This window comes from Protobothrops mucrosquamatus, unplaced genomic scaffold (assembly GCF_001527695.2).
Source record: "Protobothrops mucrosquamatus isolate PMUCROS unplaced genomic scaffold, P.Mucros_1.0 scaffold431, whole genome shotgun sequence".
NCBI classification, from domain to species: Eukaryota; Metazoa; Chordata; class Lepidosauria; order Squamata; family Viperidae; genus Protobothrops; species Protobothrops mucrosquamatus.
In genome coordinates this window covers 238063-257763 of record NW_015386756.1, presented here as the reverse complement: position 1 = coordinate 257763, position 19701 = coordinate 238063, and the positions used below count along the sequence as shown (strand labels likewise).

The 19701-nt window shown below is 36.1% G+C and overlaps 1 protein-coding gene across 1 annotated transcript; it reads left to right on the top strand.

The window, feature by feature from the left end:
• The first annotated feature begins 7913 nt into the window (after positions 1–7913).
• TNNT2 (troponin T2, cardiac type) lies at positions 7914–16288 on the top strand. Its single transcript, XM_029284209.1, has 6 exons — positions 7914–8030; positions 8743–8820; positions 9635–9745; positions 10318–10427; positions 12183–12273; positions 16244–16288. The coding sequence occupies exons 1-6, from the start codon at positions 7932–7934 to the stop codon at positions 16286–16288; spliced, it is 534 nt and encodes a 177-aa protein (XP_029140042.1). The 5' UTR covers positions 7914–7931.
• The last annotated feature ends 3413 nt before the right edge of the window (positions 16289–19701 follow it).

Genomic DNA, 19701 nt, shown 5'->3' with positions numbered 1-19701 from the left:
AGTGTGCTTCTTTGTGTTACAATAGGAACATTTATTATTCATTCATGCATGGAAGGAGCATACGTAACTGAAATATATATCATCAATAGGACTATTTTAAACCACATACATAACAAGGTCAAAGAATGGAACTATAATACTGAGCAAGGAAAATGGCATAACAAAAGCCATTTTCAATTGGCTTTTGATACAGCTGGAAAACCCTAATATTCCATTTCTGGATTGAAAGCTGGAGAACTGTATCTAACTTACATGATAATTTGGCATTATCTACAGAGTATCACACAGAAGAGGAAGCTTCTCTGGAGATTTTCAGACAGGTTGGATAGACACCTGTTATAGATGCTGTAGTGGATTCTGTACTGAGTGGGATGATTTCTGATTTCCTTAATTCATTTATACTATAATAAAATCTACAACTGGCTTTGCTTCACTAGATTTTTAGCATACATTAATTCATCCTATCTATATTGCAGAAATGAAAGACTGCATAATTATCAAAAGAAGAAAAAATGTTTTTGCCCATTTTTCTGCAACATTCATAATAATTATGGAGTTGTGATTATACAGTATCTAACTTTTTTTAAATAAAGTTTTTTTCATTAACTAAAAAACTACAATTGTCTATACTTTTCCTTTATTGTAGATATTCTAACACTCTGAACATTGTTTTGCTCCATTCTTCAATTGTTTCTTTAACTGAACAGTTACTCTGTTTTGGAATGCATTAGAAGTGTGGGAAGTGTCCACTCAGAGGAGTCTACCTAGATCAGGGGTAGGCAACCTTGGCTCTTTTATGACTCGTGGACTTCAACTCCCAGAATTCCTGAGCCAGATGGTTGACTCAGGAATTCTGGGAATTGAAGTGGACTTCAACTCCCAGAATTCCTGAGCCAGCATGGTTGGCTCAGGAATTCTGGGAATTGAAGTCCACGAGTCATAAAAGAACCCAATGTTACCTACCCCTGACCTAGATGTTTAAAGTGTGCCTTACTGAAATGTCAATTCATCCCAGAACTCTGCCTCCCTTCCCTAATCATCATGAAATATATTTATCATTGAATCAAAATGTAACTAATGGGCCTTTTTTGAGAGGGTCAGGTTTCGTTAGCAGTTATTGGAATCACAAATCAGTGATGGCTAGAACAAGAGACAAATTGAACAAAGCTCTCTCTCTCTTTCTTTCTTTCTTGCTTAAAAATGGTCTTTGAAATTAGCCCAAGGACCTCGTCAAACTGAACTAAAAGTCATGCATAACCACAGGGGCTGCTGTTTGCCCACTCTTTTTAGGAAGTTTGCTCTTTTTCAGCTCTTCCTCTTCTTTCACCATAGCCTGACACTAATATATTCAAATATTTTTTTTATTAGTTCATCTCTGTATTCTTAGATTTGGTGGTTATTCTAGTGTTTTATTCTGTAGAAGAAGAAGAACAGGTGGAGGAAATCAAGGAAGATGCGGAAGAAGCCATAGCAGAAGGCATGCAGTGATATTCTGCTAAATCAGTTTTGGGTGATACTTTTTTGGGGGGTGGGGATGGGTATGATAGCATGCTCTTTTACAATGCAGAGATGTATGAGATCTATAGCTACATTTTTATAAAGCTTCACAGTTATATTTAAGTCATTAACGTTCCTACTTCTACTGGTTTATGTTTCATGGGTATTACAAGAAAACTCAGAAACAGAAGAAGGTAATTTCTGCTTAGTGAAAGGAAAAACATTCATTAGCAGATACCCTTTTCCCACCCCAGGTCTCTTCATTTATGCATAGAAGCATGATGCTATTTTGGAAAAATCAAGGTTTTGTTAAAATTAGCAGTTATTATATCTAAAACAGATATATGGATACACACAACATGAAAAGATAAACTATATATCTAACATTCTTTGCTGACTATGTGTTGTTTTCCATTTATTTCTAAGTAGGTTTGAAAAGGGGTAGACTAACATGTTCACCGGACCTAACAAGTACTTTGAAATGTTTTTGAAAAGTAGCATTTTATTAATTGAAAGTCACTTTGAGTGTGTATCTATATTTGTGGGTGCTCATATTATAGTCTAGTCCAGTGTCGACGTTATAGTAAATTAGGAAAGGAGATGCTACTGACTCTGATTATCAAACACCAGAATGCCAGTAATGTGAGCTTTCCCAGGAATGAAAGGGGGAACTGCGAAGCATCCTAGGAATGGTTTCAGGCATAGCTTAGGAGCAATAAAATGCATCCAGAGGGAGTGGTGGTGTAGCAATGTGCTAAAATGCTAATCACGTTCTTTACTCCTCTTTTAAAATAGAACCAGAAGAGCAAGCTAAAGAACATGAAGAAGGTAAGTAAATAGGAAATACCTGTACGTCATAAAATTCTGAGTGAGTGGCTGAAATTCTCAGAGCTTTTATATTAGCTAAGGCTGAGTAATTATTAGTTCATATTTCATATTAGGCTTGTTTAGCATCCATGGACCTAGAGGACCAAGAGAGTGAGTTTAGCTTAAAATATGTTGGGAAGTAGAATAGAATGAGTAATGAGGTAGCATAGCTTATGGTGGGTCTTTTTGTTTGTTTGTTTTTAGTCATGAAGGAAAGGTGGCATTGCTGTGCTTGACATTTTTAAAAGACATTTTTAAAACACACTCCAGAATACAATTATTGCACATTTACTATTGAAAGATATAAAGTCTGTGGTTCAGTGATTTTAAAGATACTAAAAGATGCACAGTTGTGCGCATTAATGTTGGGAAAACATGATTTAATCATAAATTCTCAACCTGAGAGAATAAGGCAAAAACTAAATTTTTACCATTTTCTGCTTTAAAAAAGTGTTTGTAAATTTGACAATGTGAAATTAAATGCATTCACATCCAGATGAAAAGTAATGCATTTCTCCTCCTAAGGTCCTCTGTTCTGCACCTAACCCTCATACATTCACCAAATATCTACATTTAAGGAAATCAGGAATCAAACTTTCATTCTATGTACCAAGAATTAGTTTGGTGTACAAAAATATCCAAACATTGCTTAAAGAAGCATCTGGTGTGAAAAGGAGAGGAGTATGAATGTAAAACAAATAAACTATATGATTAACTTCAGAAATGAGAAAAGGGAGATCTGAACATTGGCAGATAATAAGGCACTAGTTATAGCAGCGGTTCTCAACCTATGGATCGCGACCCCATTTGGGGTCGATCGACCATTTCACAGGGGTCGCCAAGCAAGGCTGTCTGCCATTTTTTCGCCCTTTTCCGGCGGGTGCCTTACCTCCCTTGGGCTGAGCCAGCTGGTGGTCGGCCTGCTCCGTCTCTGCCGCTTGCCAGCTACGCCTCGGCCAGCGCAGGGGGCGGAACCATGCATGCGTGGCACTCCCGGGCAGGGAAAGTCCTTGACGTACGACCGGTTGGGTAGTCCTCGACTTATGACTGGTTTAGTCCTCGATTTACGACCGGTTTAGTCCTCGACTTACGACCGGTTGGGGGTCGCAGCATTAAAAAGGTTGAGAACCACTGAGTTAGAGCCATTGATATAATACAATGAATACTATAAATCAATGGAAGTTGGAAACATGGTTTTTGTTGTTTATTTTTTAAAATGGGATTCAAGCAACATTAAGTTGGCCTCTAGATCAGAGATCCTAGTTTCCATACAATAGCATCAGCATGCTTGAGGTAAAATTGGATTGTGGCATACTAGCCAAAATGTGGCAAAACAGACCAATATACATTTTAATGTTAGTGGGGAATGCTGCTAGTTAAACCTGGTAACTAGTCTGCTCCTTCTCTTTACTAAGATAGAGACCAGCCTCAATTCATCAAAGTCATGATGGGAGTGGAGGTCAATATCCATGAACTTATCCAGTAATGGGCAGGCATATAGAAAATTTTGACCTGGAATATTAAGAGGAGTAAACAATAGAATTTGAATTAATGAATGAATGTTGGGGGAGAGGAAAAAGTTAGGGTTTTGTTTTATCATTTTACTAACAGACTTTAATTCATTTTGCTTAGCATTTCTTAGCCTCTCCCTGCATTTTTGTATGATACTGCTTATCCACAAAAGAAATAACATAGTATTTATGATGTTTTATAGTTTTGTACTTCTTTGTTTTTATTGCAGGGGAAACAAAGCCGAAACCCAAGTAAGTAAATATACCTGAAGTTACCATAAATACATTAAAATGTAATATGCTTCTAGACATTTTTGTCATACAATTGCCCAACCACATTCAATGAATTTTATAGACTTAGATGAGATGCCATTACCTCTCATGTATAACTTGCCCATGTTTTCCCATTGGTTCTTTTATCTTTTTTCCCTCCTTTCATAAAAATGTTTAAAAAGCAAAAGATGGAAAGATCTTTTGACACTGGAGCTGTTGTCTTCGGTGCACTTTTTGTCTACTGGCAGCAGGTTTTCCATTCTATAGATAACATTTTGAAGAAATAATGATTCACAAGAAGGTTGCAGTGACTATTTATGTGGCTATTTATGCAGCCACATGCCACAGCAAATCACAATTCTGGGAACACCTAATATCATGTGGAACAGCCAGACAAGGACACCCCCAGATCAATGCATGTAGGACAACTAACATAGCAGCGAATCATTGCTCCTCAGGGTATTGCTGGACTTGCATAAAGAAAATAGTTGGAGAGATGGTTTCTAAGGGTTGGTTGTTTAATTAATTCTCCTCTTAACACTGTACCATAGGCAAAGAACAAGACCCAGGCAAAAGCAGAATGGAGATATAAACACAATAACTGAAGTAGGGAGCTATAAATATCAGCTGTTCTGTCCCTGCTGTCTCTTAACCTGTTTTCTCTTAGCTGCGTGTCATTCTGATGCTTTAATTTGTCCTATTTAGCATAGATTGCCCCATTTATAGTATAGCTGCAACCAATCCATTTCACAGTCCTTTAGACCTGAAATCCTCTGGTGATTAACTAAGCTTTGGAGCAACCTGATACAAGGAGATCCCAGAGTGCTCTGCACGCAGCAGCTGTCTTGGGATCCTCCATTATCGAGATGTCATTGCAGGATCAACAGCTGTCTGCACCAGCTAAGCTACAAAGCCTTTTTAGCTTCATATTCTGTACACTTTCTTGCAGTCTTGCAATACTTTTATCATCTCATCTAATTTTTGCTACAAATGGCAGGCCCTTCATTTGCATTGTCAATATATCTGTGAGATAATAATAATAATAATAATAATAATAATAATAATAATAATAATAATAATAATAATAATAATAATAATAATAGTAGTAGTAGTAGTAGTAGTAGTAGTAGTAATAATAATAATAATAATAATAATAATAATAATAATAATAATAATAATAATAATAATAATAATAATAATAATAAAGTTGGAAGGGACCTTGGAGGTCATCTAGTCCAACCCCCTGCTCAGGCAGGAAACCCTATATCATTTCAGACAAATGGCTGTCCAGTCTCTTCTTAAAAACTTCCAGTGTTGGAGCATTTACCACTTCTGGAGGCAGGTTGTTCCACTGGTTAATTGTTCTAACTGTCAGGAAGTTTCTCCTTAGTTCTAGGTTGCTTCTCTCCTTGCTTAGTTTCCATCCGTTGCTTCTTGTCCTGCCTTCAGGTGCTTTGGAAAATAGCTTGACTCTCTCTTCTTTATGGCAGCCCCTGAGATATTGGAACACTGCTATCATGTCCCCCCTCGTCCTTCTCTTCATTAAATTAGACATACCCAATTCCAGCAACCGTTCCTTATATGTTTTAGCCTCCAGACCTCTAATCATCTTTGTTGCTCTTCTCTGTACTCTTTCTAGATAGACTTTAGATCAAATTAATGGAATGATGTGAATTCCATCCCCTAAGGTCAGGATATCAACTTTCCCTCCATGCTTGTTTTTTATTCTCTCTAGTCATCAGATGAGTCTCTTATTCCTATAGCCAGGGTTCTGGTTGCAGCTGGATTTCAGAAGTTTGATAAATGCTCAGGCCAGCAAGTTTCTATTTTTAAAAATGCATAGATAGAGGTATTTTATTAGGAGGAATTATTAGGAATTGTTCTGATATAAATAAAAACTGAGACTAAATTTGAATTACATTTACCTTCAATTAAATGATTCTTCATGACTCAGTTCTGTATCAACTTTTCGGATAATGTTGTTTCCTGTACTTTTCAATACCATTGATCTTAAAAAAAAAGAAAATATTTTTGTATACCAATGTTTTATTACATAAAAGCTAACAACTAAAAACCAAAACTGGATGCATTCTTTTGTTGTTCTATTTTCTTGTTTGTATTATTTTATACAATTTGGGAAATGTATACATTTTATTTTCAATAAAATTACATAGGATTACATTGCTAATAAAACTTTTAAACCCTTTAAACCCCTTTAAACCCCCAGTGTTTCTCAACCTTGACAATTTTAAGGCATGTGGACTTCAACTCCCAGAATTCCACAGCCAACAAACAAAGTTCATAATAGAAAATACACGATCGCTTTAGGTGGTTCAGTGTTATCTGGAAATTATCTAGTATTTTTTAAAATGTCAATTACAGAAGGGATAAGACAGATGGAAAGCAGTTGTGGCTTGCAGCCTTAGATGATACCCTCACAAGGATAGTATTCTGATGCCAGATATGAAGTTATTACAGCTGCTCAATAGTTCATCTAAATTGGGTAAAGAGAAATAAAACTGCAATGACAGGTGGAGCCATTGTGACGTTCCACTTGATGCTTCCTCCCCTCCCCCCAAAAAACTTAAATTAGAATTACAGTGACATAGGCAATCAGTTTAAATAAACAGCCACAGTAATGAAATGGTGACCATAAACATTATTTAAATACAGTAATAAAATAAAATATCCTTGGAGAGCTCTGAGACCAGCCACCATACTTTTAGTCTTTTTCTAGATTTGCATTGTAGAAAAGATGAGTTTTATTCCTTTAACATTCTAAATGCGATACTGGGATATTTTAGTTACAGACACATTTTGTTAAAATGTAAGAAAATGCCCTTTAAATGGCACTATGCAATTATTTTTTCACAGCTAAAGAAGGATGTTATTTTTTTAAAAAAATCAGTAAATACAACAGGGATTTTAAGAAGCAATGCAGTTACTATCAATTTGGTAACTTTTAATCATTTTTGTTTACAAAAAGAGCTGTCAGTGTCATCCAGTTAGATAAACATCATGACCTGAACTGTTTCATTTAGGTTATAGTTAAGAGAATGATATAATTGAAGCAGTGGTGGGATTCAGCCAGTTCGCACCACTTCAGCAGAACCGGTAGCTAATTTTTTGTTGCCCAAGGCAAGAATGGACTTCCAGAAGCGGCATCCACACAGAGAACCGGTTGTTCACATATTTGAATCCCACCACTGAATTGAAGGCTTCTCCAAAATAAAAATAAAAATGAGCTATAACAACAATATGTAGGTTATACAGGTATTCACCTCATGTGCTATTTTCTACATTAAATATTTTCTTACCTGCAAAAGTGACAATTAATGCATTTTTATGTGCAGTTTGCACAATATAAAAACAATATTACAATGTGTGAGTTCTACCTATATTGTCTTGGAGAAATTTACCTCAATTTGGAGAAAAAACTCCTCATAACCAAAGGGATGAAATTTGGCCCAGTGATGTGAGAAATACAACCAAATCAATGAACTCTCAGGTATGTAGAAGGAGATGGAGTGAATTCAAAATCAGGTATTGTATTATCCGTATTCTACTCTGTGTTTTTCTCTAATTTCAGGTTGTTCACTCCTAATCTGGTCCCTCCAAAGATCCCTGATGGAGAGAGAGTAGACTTTGATGTGAGTATTCCTATCCCAGTGCCTTAGTCCAGACTAGTTCTTTCTTACCATTATAAGTCTTCCTGCATTTGAGAGAATAGTGTCAAATCTAGCTCATGCTTTTGTTGCCCTGCAGGATATTCACCGGAAGCGAATGGAAAAAGATCTGAATGAACTACAAACTCTAATTGAGGCTCATTTTGAGAACCGAAAGAAGGAAGAAGAAGAGCTGATATTCCTCAAGGACAGAATCGTATGACAGAATTTCATACTTTTTATCTAGACCCTCTTTATGGTCAGATCCAATTCTCCCAACCCTTTTACAAATGATTTAACTGTTTTATCAAAGTCACTGATTTTACAATTGTTAATGCTTAGCATCAAGACTGGGTTTATTGACAGCTTGTGAATCTATGATTATAACAATATGTAATTCTAGGCAACACTACTCAATTCTTCTTAATAGGGAAGGTTTGGAAACTGGACCACACAAGTGGCAGGCAAACATGCGAGTACGCAAAACTTCATTTGTGCAAGTGTGGGCATGCACGTGAAATCATCCTCCTTCCGCCACCGCCACTACCACTGCCGGTCCATGGAGCCAGGAAGGTTGGGGACTGCTGTATTAAAGGGGAAAGAAAATTGCAGATCTTTATTGCTAAAGCAATTCTATGCATTTCTAGTAAGAAATAATATTCATAGAACAATTTAAGTGCATTCAGGATAATAGTTATGATATCTCATCTTTATTGTTAGGAGAAATGATTTGCAATTAATTTCTTGATTTACGGACAACAATAACTTCTATGCCACTTCAGTTGAACTAATGTAATTGTAGTTCAAGCGTCAACAGTTCTTGTCCCTTCTCCATTGACAGCATCAAATTTTAACATATATCCTAAATGATTTGGGCAACTAGCCTTTGTTCAGGAACATATATTAAAAATTAAGCTTTCTTTATATAGGAGCAGCGGCGAGCTGAACGAGCTGAACAACAACGGATCCGTAGTGAGCGAGAGAAGGAACGCCAGGCCCGTCTGGCTGTGAGTCTATCCAACATTTATGGTGTACTTTCCTGAGTGTTACTAGTGGAAGATGCCCCACTTCCTTTTCTCACTCATCGGTCAATAATCATCAATAATAACAGTCAAAACAAACATTCTGGGTTAATGCCTAATATTCCGTTCACATTGACTTGTCAAAAACATAATTCAATTTTTTTCACATTAAAGTTTAACCCAATATCAAGCTGAACTGTTATAGGAGGTGACCATTGGCTTTAATTAAATTATTGTCTCATAGTTAAGGATATGATTAAATACCAAATGATACACTATTTGATTTTTTTTAATTCAGAGGACAAGATTGTGCTAGATGTCCGACAATATAAATTGCTATATTTATAAATATAAGTGCTAAATTTCATCAATTAATAATAATTGACCAATTATTGTCTATAGCTGCAAATATTATACTGTAACTGATACCTTTTGCATTATTGAAAATACATGACAATTCTTGTCCCATTTATACATTTATATTTGGTTTTGTAAGAGTTCTGTACATTCAGTCTGATCCTTTAATTTTTGTCTTGGAACTGGAATCTCAGACCCAATGCTATTCAATTCATAGAGAAAAGCCATTGTAACTATTAAATCTTTTTCTAATTGTCTTTTGGTGCAGTTGAACAACTTAAACAAGAATTAATTCAGAATAATCAGTGTTCTGGCTAACTTTCTGGCAAGAATTAGATTGCATTTATCTGCTATCATTTTCTTAGTGGCATCTACTGGATACACATTTACCTTTACCATACATTTTCTATCCTTCTGAAATTTATGTCTCCTTTCTTGGTAGGAAGAAAGAGCTCGAAAAGAGGAAGAGGAAGCTAGAAAGCGGGCTGAAGAGGATGAGAGGAAGAAAAAAGCTTTCTCCAACATGCTTCATTTTGGAGGCTACCTTCAGAAGGTAGGTCTGTGACTGTTGTTAACAGGTGACTGCATTGCAAAAAAAAAGGTTGTATAAACTGCGTATATATTAAATGGATGGATATACATTTCACAAATATCTATCATTTAAATAGAAATGCATTATATCTCAGTATAAGGTGATGCAATAAAGTCTGAACCTGTTCCATTTGCACTCTGCATTCTAACTATCCAGTTTCTAACTACAAATTCAAAGCCTCTCCTCCCCAATTATTTCCTTCTGTTTAAACTTTTGAACTGGATTTGATTTGCCTGGTCCTTCAAACAAAGGAAGTGCTTGGAGGAACTGCTTCACTGTCAAACAAGTGAAGGCTGAATTCACGGATTTTGAACTCAGCATCTTCCCTCTGCTCTTGGAAATAGTTGCACTAATGTATAAAAATAATGTCATGCTTGCAATGCTCTTTGAAACTCTTTAGTTTTAATCCACATACATTTTGCCCGTGAAATGGCCATTTAATGCGCATGTGAATTCTCAGATTCACCACTGGAGAAAAGCAATTTGATTGACCTTGAGACCCTCTGATGTCACTCATGAATTGATTTCTTTAGACCGAGAAGAAAGGTGGGAAAAAACAAACAGAACGGGAAAAGAAGAAAAAGATCCTTGCTGAACGCCGTAAACCCCTTAATATTGATCATTTGAATGAAGACAAATTGAGGTGAGATGGGAGCTCATTCCTTGGTCAGAAGACATTGCTGGGAGGGTCTTCTTTTCTTCAGGAGTGGAAAGCAAGAAATGAGATGAAAACTGGATTTTACTTGCTATTTCTTCTATATTATGTATGGCCAGGGACAAAGCAAATGTAGCCTAATTTCTGTCACTAATGTCACTGTCTCAGAGGATGGCATGATCCTGTTACAACCCAAAAGGAGTTGATTACTGAACCATTTTCTAGCCACAAAATAATAGTAACTGTAAATTCTATTGGTTATATTCATGCAGCCCAAGAAGTTTTGCATGGCTGGAGAATATTGGGGAACAAGTGGTATAAGAAATATTCTAGAGGCACAATAAAGTAAATATACACTCAGTCCCTGAAAAGGGGTGAGGAACTCATGGTCTTCCAGAACCTGGTTAACTGCAGTGTGGCAAATGGTGATACCATGACATGTAACTCTAATGTGGGCAAAGTACAAAGCCAAGCTGGTGTTAAAACGTTAACATATATTAGAGTTCCCTAAGCAAATGGCAGTAGCCAAACAACTTTATTAAAACCAAAGTTGTTTCGATACTGCTGAATAAGATCAAACCTTCTTAGTATTTAGATGGAGATCATCATGGAAGTCCAGTGCAGAGTTGTAGACTGGGAAGTAAAAAAAATCTGGAAGAAGGCAGTAGCAAACTAATTCTGTGTAGTTGCCAGGAAAACAATATGGATGTGTTCATAAAGTCCTCCAGAAGTCAAGCTCAAGTCAAGAGACTCTTTAATTTTTTTTAAGTCAGTGTTAGCATTTACTAATGTTTTCATATTGTGTAATTTATCAGTGTTTTGACATGTTTACAGTTCTTTAGACAGAATTGCCAGTTTGACTGCCCACCATTTGCCTTAAGTGATACCAGCAGGATTATATCTTAAATAGGTGCTACATAATTGTAATGATGATTGCTCGGGCATCCGTCCGAAGAATGTACGGTATTGCTGGCATCTGAGCTAAAAAGAAAAAGACCACTAGAGGGTGCAAAGATCACACAGAAAAAATACACAACTTCAAGAGACTGGTTGAGAGTTTTAGAAAAATTTTGTCCTGTACAGAAATGATGATGGAGAGATTCTTATTTTTCTCTCTCTTTGTTCTTTTCCCTATTTTTGTTTGTTTGTTTTAGTTTCCTTTCCATGATAATTAAAGGGAGGGAATAATTATAACCATCCCAAAGAGGTAGTACAAATTAGTCTACTACTTGGAAATTGCGTCAGAGCTCAAGATTTAAAAGGACTTTGTATGAATTTCTTCTACCATTTTTTTTATGGTTTACATGGGCTTTTTTGGAGTTGTAATTTCCAGAGCTTTGAAGGAGCCAGATGTGTAAGTTGATGAAAAAGGAGCAAGAGCGAACTAATGTCAGGTTGGCCTTTTATATCCGGTATTGCACCAGGAAATGTGAAGAGGCACATGCTTCTTGTAAGGTTATCCCAAAGGACAACAGAATTGTAACTTTAGATACGACTATACTGGTTTGTTCAGGCTGAACAGAAGGCTGAATTCTGGAGAATCAGTCAGCATATGAACTTCATTAAATTAGAATGCAACTCAATCTCCATCTTCCCTTCTGTTATGATGAATGGTCACATTGGCTATAGTTCAGGCATCAGATTGGGAAAGGCTGCTCTAGACCAACATGCTTCCATTACATATTTAACTATATGCATACACATGACAAGTACTTTTATTAATATCATGTATTCTCAAATCAGGGAAAAGGCGAAGGAACTGTGGCAGAGCATTCATGATCTTGAGGCTGAGAAGTTTGATTTACAGGAAAAGTTCAAAAGGCAGAAATACGAGGTAAGTCTAAACACCATTATCAATTTCTTTTCAGCTCTGGATTCTGTATAGGATAATCAAATGTTACTTCTTACTAAGGCTGAGTGAAATTAAAGGACAGATATTGGATCTGTTAGAAGATTGGTAGAATTTTTTATTTTTTGAGAACATTTTCATAATGTCAACATAGCATGCATTATTAAAAGGTCTGTAGTCATGCATAGCCTACAATGCTGTTAACAATGTACAAATTCTACAGGACACAAATACAAGCTATGCAACCACAAAAGTTATCGTGGGATATTTATCTGCCCAAAGAAGCTACAAACAGAATTCTTCCATTTGAGCTGGAAATGGGCTGTTAGTAAACGATTGCGGACATCTCAATAAAACTTGCCATACAGCTGAGCCCAGGCCTGTGAATCAGTACTGTCATTTGTACAGGGGCAAAAGTTTTTATAACTGTTTTTGAAACCACAAAGCAATCCACCCAGAAGTAGACAAAGTTTCCATTTCTCTCTGTAATTATCACCATAGAGCTAAATGGGAAAATAGTTATTCTTTTAATTACATCATCCCTAATTGGCTGGGATCACCTGTGCAACTGATGCAGGAAGAGTAAGAATTGCTTTTATGCTCAATTAGCTTCCTTTGCTTTGAGGAATATTATTGTGTCATGCCTTCATGAAATACTGTTAAGGACAAAATCCTTCATTGGCTTGTATTACTCACATTTGTGTGATGAAGAAGTATCAACCAGGAAGTGGGTGTACTGAAGCAGAATGGATTGAAGGGATCATGTTGATGATTGATCTTAGAAAAAGTTGAATATTTTCCTCATTTGGGTGTTCTAATAATATTTTCTTTGCACTGAACTCACTACTTTCACTCTGAAAATGAAAATGGACAAGCTTTCAACACAACCTTGGTATTTGCACTTTTTCCCTTTATTTTCACTGCAAAATGACCTATTTTTCCCCCAAACAAGAACAGACAGGTATGAGTAATCTGATGTGATTCATCTGAATGACAATCTAGATTTAGCTCCATTTGGAAACAACATCATAAATCAGCCATTTACATGAGTGAAGTTACTTCTGTGTTTCAAGTGGATGCAGTTTAATAGGTGAAAAAAATAGTTTAAACTTGCTTCCCCCAGCCTGAAGAGTTTTATTTGTGCTTGGACTACAATTGCCAGAATTTCTCATTTGCAAGGGGAATTCTAAGTTTTGTATTCCCAATGTATGTGGGCACACTGGGTTAGCCAAGTATATTTTGAGCATAGGAATATGAGAAAGACCTTGAGAAATGGGGTCAGGAAATGCTGCCTAGATGATGGTCAGATAAGAGAGGGCATAGCTTGTCCTGGGTAATGGGCAGGGAAAGAGGCTGAGAAGAAACTGTCCCTAGCTTCTCAGGCTGTAAAGGTGACAGTAGGAGATTTGTACCTTCAGACTTGCAAAATGGATGCCAGCTTTCCCAGGCAGACCAGACAGGAAACAACTTTATTGTAAAGTTCCATTAACAGAATCTTGTAAGTCTGAAGGCCTCTTTTGCAAACGTGAGGTTTCCTAAAAATGTCATAACACTTCTATCTCCTGCATAAATAGATCCACTTTGTCTATATAAGAATTTATATTCAAAAATGAAGTTGCTGTTAACATTTATGATCAGCTGTCTGTCATGGCCCCCTCGGGTCATAACACTATCTTTCTCCTGCTTCTCATAGATATTGGTGTTCTTCAGGTATCATTAACTGAAAATTTAAGATTTATTTCTCAGGATCACCATCTCTGTGTTTCTTTTAATATTTCCTTTGCAAGTGTTTTAATGTTTATAGAAGTAATCAGCTTTTCACTCAGCCTTTGGTGAAGGAGAGTGAAGCCTGTCACTTCATTGCCAATAAAAATTGCTTGCCAATTTTTTTTAATGTTTTATTGTAATTTCCTTGTTTGAGCCATTGAGAATTGGGTGCATACAAGTTTCATAATTTTTTATTAATAGTATTTTCATTTGATATTCACCTACAATATCTGTAATCAAAACAAAAAAGCAATACAAATACAGCGTGGCATAAACCAGTGTTCATATAATCAATATAAATCACTGACAAGTACTGTCCTGAAAAGTTCTTCTAGCTTTATAAAAGCCTTAAAAATATTTAAATATATTAAATATTTAAAGGCCTCTAAAAATCGTATTGTTCAAGATGGAGTAAATTCTAAAGAGTAAGAGCTAGATGCAAGGAAGCTTTTAAATGCAGGGGGGAAGGTATTTTGCCTCTTCTAATAAGAGAAAATTAAGTCATCCTGATTACATAAGTGATCCAAGCCTGCAGGAATATGAATTACGATTGAGTGGCAGTTTTGTGGACATGGAAAGTCAACACCAGCAGTTTAAACTAGTAACACACCCATGTATTTAGCCACTTTAAGAATTGGCAAAAAAAGGGGTGAATTGTGAGAGATCCAAGTCTATAGAGACCATGCTATTCTGGACTTAACCAAAAATACAGAAAGCAGGCTTAGGAAACTAGGGAGCAAATTACAGCAGTAGTTCAGGAGAGACACCAAGATAGGAACTAATTAATGGTTAGAAATGGCTGAATTCTCCAGAGGTTCAGAAGGTGAAAGTTAAAAAAAATGTGGATCCACGAAAGGCTATAATATTCTCCTTTCTCTAACCCTAACCAGATTTCCATACTTACTGCACGCTGTGATGAGTTAAGCAAGTAGTAAGTATAGCCTGTTTCCTGAAAACATCATATATGGTGTGGAGCTATGTATGCAACTCCCTGCTCTCAATAGTGTCCTTCATTGATCCCGTGAAGTCTGGATGCTGTCAATACCTTTTCAGATCGCTTTGTTGTTCTTTGGCATGTTTGCCTGCTTGGTTTGCAATGATTCCTATAATCAAGTTCACATTCTGTGAGGTCAACCAGCCTTTTGTCTGTTCAGCCATTGACAGGGCTATGGACATGAAAAATCTTTTTGAAGCTTTCTTTTCTAATTGAAACTTTCTTTTCTAATTACCAGAAGCAACAACAACTAAGCAGCCTAAGTTAACTGAACAAATATTGTTTTTCCAGTTCTCCCTTTCTTTTACTCCAACCTTTGATCCTTCCCCTAAACTGAAGGATCGAGATTCTTTTCCTTTTGGCAATGAAAGTCTCAAAATCCTTTCCTGTTAATGTCATTATGTATCACAAATTATTAGAAATATTGTAGGTTAACTAACAGTAAAATTGTTTGTTCATAGGCCAATGTTGTATATGTAACTTTAGTTGCTTTGAAATTTCTCCTTTTCGGAATTCTGAAAATTAATTGACATCAGTTATGACTGACTGACATTTCAATTATCCATATAGTAATGCAACTTAGTTTTATGGCATTATTAGCATTCCTCCCACATTTATGAATGTTTTGGGTGAACTCCATGAACAGGACATGTTTGTACAGAGAAAATGCATAATGTTCCAAATGAAGAATATTGTGGAGCTGTGCTAAGAAGAAATACAGTTTCAAGAAATGCAGATCCTGCCACAAATAGCAGAGCTTTGCTTTTAAGCACCTGAAAGGACAGTATTCACATACCATTCGGTTGCTAGGAAAGATTGCAATGGGAACACATCGGAGAAGCAATCTGAAAAATGAAGCCTTCAGAGATATGGCAGAGCAGACAATTGAATTTAAGTCTCCTCTTCATGGAAAGAAGACATATTGCAAGAAAAAGTTACACTGATATAAGGAAAAAGGAAATAGGGACGGAGGTAGATAAACATAAACCAACCAAATATGTTTCTGGTTCTCACTTCTACCAATAAAAATGTTAACCACAACCATTGACCACATCTGCTAGTGCAGCCTGCAGCCTTCCTGACTATTGGGATAATGTTTTCGTCTGTGTTCTTTTCTTGGCTTCATGCTGTGCTGACACAGTAGCTCTCTTGGTTCCTTCTTGAGACATCATCACCTATTTATTTCTCTTCCAGATTAATGTTCTACGGAACCGCATTAGTGATCATCAAAAGGTGTAAGTACTCAGAACATGCAGGTCCACCATGTTTCATGGCATCAAGCGCTCCCAGTAGATTTCCCACATTTATCACTTTTCTTTTCTTTGCACTTCACTTCACTTCACAGATCTTTCTAGCTTTAATGTGTGTTCTGCCTTTCTGTCTTCCTTTTATTTCTTTTCCTGTTCTGCTTCATTCATTTTTACTAATCCTTTGCTCTTCATTTCTTGCCTCTCCTGTTGTAGCAGCCCAAGGCTAATAAATGAAGACAACACCTACTATAACTTGATGTTCAATTGTCTTGAATGAAGCACTTCTACTATTGGGAAGTTATATCATTCACTGTTACTTTTTTTTAAGTACCATTGCTTTTCTGATTTAATTTCTTTGTCACTTATTTCAATTGAGCTTTCTCCCTCTCTCTTCTGTCTATCATATTTATATATTTTGTTTTCCCATTACAATTTTATTCTACATATTGGGTGTAGGAGGGACATTAAATTTTTTATAAAACAGAGTGAGATTAAGAAGAAGGCTCCCACTAGAATGAAGTGTGAGACAATTTTTGGTGGGTCAGCAACAATATCCTTCCTTTGCCATTTGTGGATCTTTCCCAATTATCTGACTAGATCCACCCCCAAACAATTTGGTATTCTCCAGTAAAGTTGGATTATAACTCTCAAAATTCTAAGACATCACAGACATTATAGTCAAATATATCTGAGAAGAGACAAGTTGCTTAAAGTTGTTTTATTCTTTTCCACCCCAATCCAATTTGTAGATCTTATGCCTACCCCCACATTTTTCTCTATTACTTCATGTTCATTCCTAATTTTCCCTCCCCAGCTGTAGTTTTCACTAAGTTTCTTTGCACCTCCTGAAGCCATTTTTCTTTTCACCCCTGAACATCATTACTTTCTCATAGAACCTCAATCTTCTCATTCTTTCAGTGCACCTCCTTACTAAGTGCAAGAAAAATGCATTAATTAAAATGCATTTCTGATACTTATCTATGGCATGGCTTGTTTCAGTTCAGTTTTACCACAGTACATGGTGTCAAAATTCAGTTTTGAAGTGGAAACCATTCCTCACCTATGGATTATATAATTCATTTTCTAAGACCCAGAACATTCTGTGTCTTACTTGATGTGTCAGAACCATTCTATTCAATTATGAACTATCAGCTAACATTGGTATCTTTCCTTTTTCCTTGGCTATGACTATCAGTTCAGAGATGGGGAATAAAGGTACAAAGAGGCTAAAAACTCCTTGGAATTTTATGCATTGATTATAGGAGTCAGTCTATACCAATTGGAAACTCTTGATTATTTTTATCTTTATAGAGAGCCTGCTTCTCTTATTGATGTGAGCAACAAATATAGCTGTTTCTAGACTGGAATAGTTCCAGGTTCCTATTTCAGCCCAGGAGCCCAGAAACAAATGGCATTTTGATTAGGAATGTCTTGATTTCTGGTGGCCTTTTTTGGTTCATCAAATAAAATGTATTAGTTTGACTAATCTACTGTGCATTACTAAATTATATTTCATCTTTTGTCTCCTCATTTGTTTCAGGAAAGGGTAAGTAGCATGTTGTGCCCTTTGATGTGCTGAGCTAGTTTGCATTGTGCAAATACTTAAAAGAATGGCTTTAAACATCACCCTATGTTATTTTTGTTTTCACGGTAAATCCTGATTTCTTGTCTATGTCTATTGATGGCCAATTTAAGATGTGTGCAATGCTTTTATGCTCTGAGTTCTTTTTATTCCTGGATAATCAGGGAAGAGTCAGGGATTTTGTACAAGTATACATTGATATTTCCTCTGCACCTTCCAAATTTGGTAGCATGATCTGAGGATGCTCTGGAGGCTGATAATAAGGAGTCTGGTCTACTATACTGTAGAAAGTGGAGGAAAGGATAATTTTGTCAGGTCAATAGAAGATGAGGTTATAGGGACAGGCAAAATCAAATACTAGAGGCTAATGGTAATCTGGGAAATCTCTGAGAATCTTTTTAGAGTAATAAATATCATTCTTAATCTGCCCTCAAATTTAGAAACAGCTGTTGCCCTTTCAGAGAAATAAGACAAATGTACTGGCTAGTCAGAGAGGGTAAAGAATTAGGCCAAATGTTTATAAATTTCCTAATTGGTTTGTCAAAGCCAATCTAAAGCTGGATGATATCTCTAGCTTGCTTCAGTGACATTGCATTCTTGCTCTTTAAAATGTTTTCCGAATGGCTCATGCATGGCCTATGTCCAAAACACTATGCAATTTTGTTTACAGAACAATCCACTTAAGGGAATGCTCAGTATTAAAATTGGACAGGCAAAATCGCATTTAGTATTCTTTCTCAACCTGGCATTCTAGATATTCAGGACCAATTACCACAATCCCCAGTAGCAAGGACTAAGGTATAGGTGGGCCCCATTTTCAGATCTCAGGGTTACAAAGTTCACTGAGGAGTACGCACATAGGCAAACAATTATTTACATATATCATATCAGTGTTCCTCAAATTTGGCAACTCCAGAATTCCCCAGCCAGCCAAGTTTGAGAAATACTGATTTATATTCCGGTTATTGAAAGATGAGTGAAAATTCATGAAGCTTTCTTTCTCAGCAAAATTTTCTTGTAGAAATCCTATTTGCCAGTGTGGAGAACAAATAATTTTCAACTCATAACACACATCAGGTAGGAAACCAAATCTAAGTGGATCACTTGAGAAAGGAAAACATTGTGGCTTCTTATTCTAATGACCAGCAATCTTAGTTACAGGAAGAAGCAATGTAGTCTTTTTATTTCAGGAAGCAGAGGGAAGGCAATGAGTCCATTCCTACAAGTCAGCTAAATATATTCTTTAGTTGGCTAAAGAAAGCCTGTTTGCTACTTTCCAACTAATAATGTCAGCAATCTTTTTTCAATATGGCCATAGCGATACTGGTGATCAGTTGACTGGTGATAAAAGTTTATTTATTAGGGTTTTTAATCTCATTTTTATTACTTTATTACTTTATAAGTAACTCAAGGCACTAAACATCCTCCTCTGTTTCTCGACAACAACACTTAGTAAGACTTTCCATGGCTGTGTAGAAAGTTAGCAATTGTTTGCTGCAGCATCAATCCAGGAAGAATTAGGGAGAAAAATATTTTACATCTCTACCTCTTTTACACCTTTACTTATTCTTAATAAACTAGAATAATGGGAGATTAATTCCAGTTATTCTCTAATTTTGCTAATATCCCATTTCTTCCCAATTTAATTTGAGAGAAGATAAATATTTTAAAGAGGAGAGCTAATAAAAGATACAGTGTTTCCTCTGGTATCTTTTATCAAAATGAAATTAAATTGTAAGGTTGGTAGTGACCACATAGATAATCTTCATGACAATTTGTTATTTACGAGTTTATATGTTCTTTGTGGTAATAAATAAATA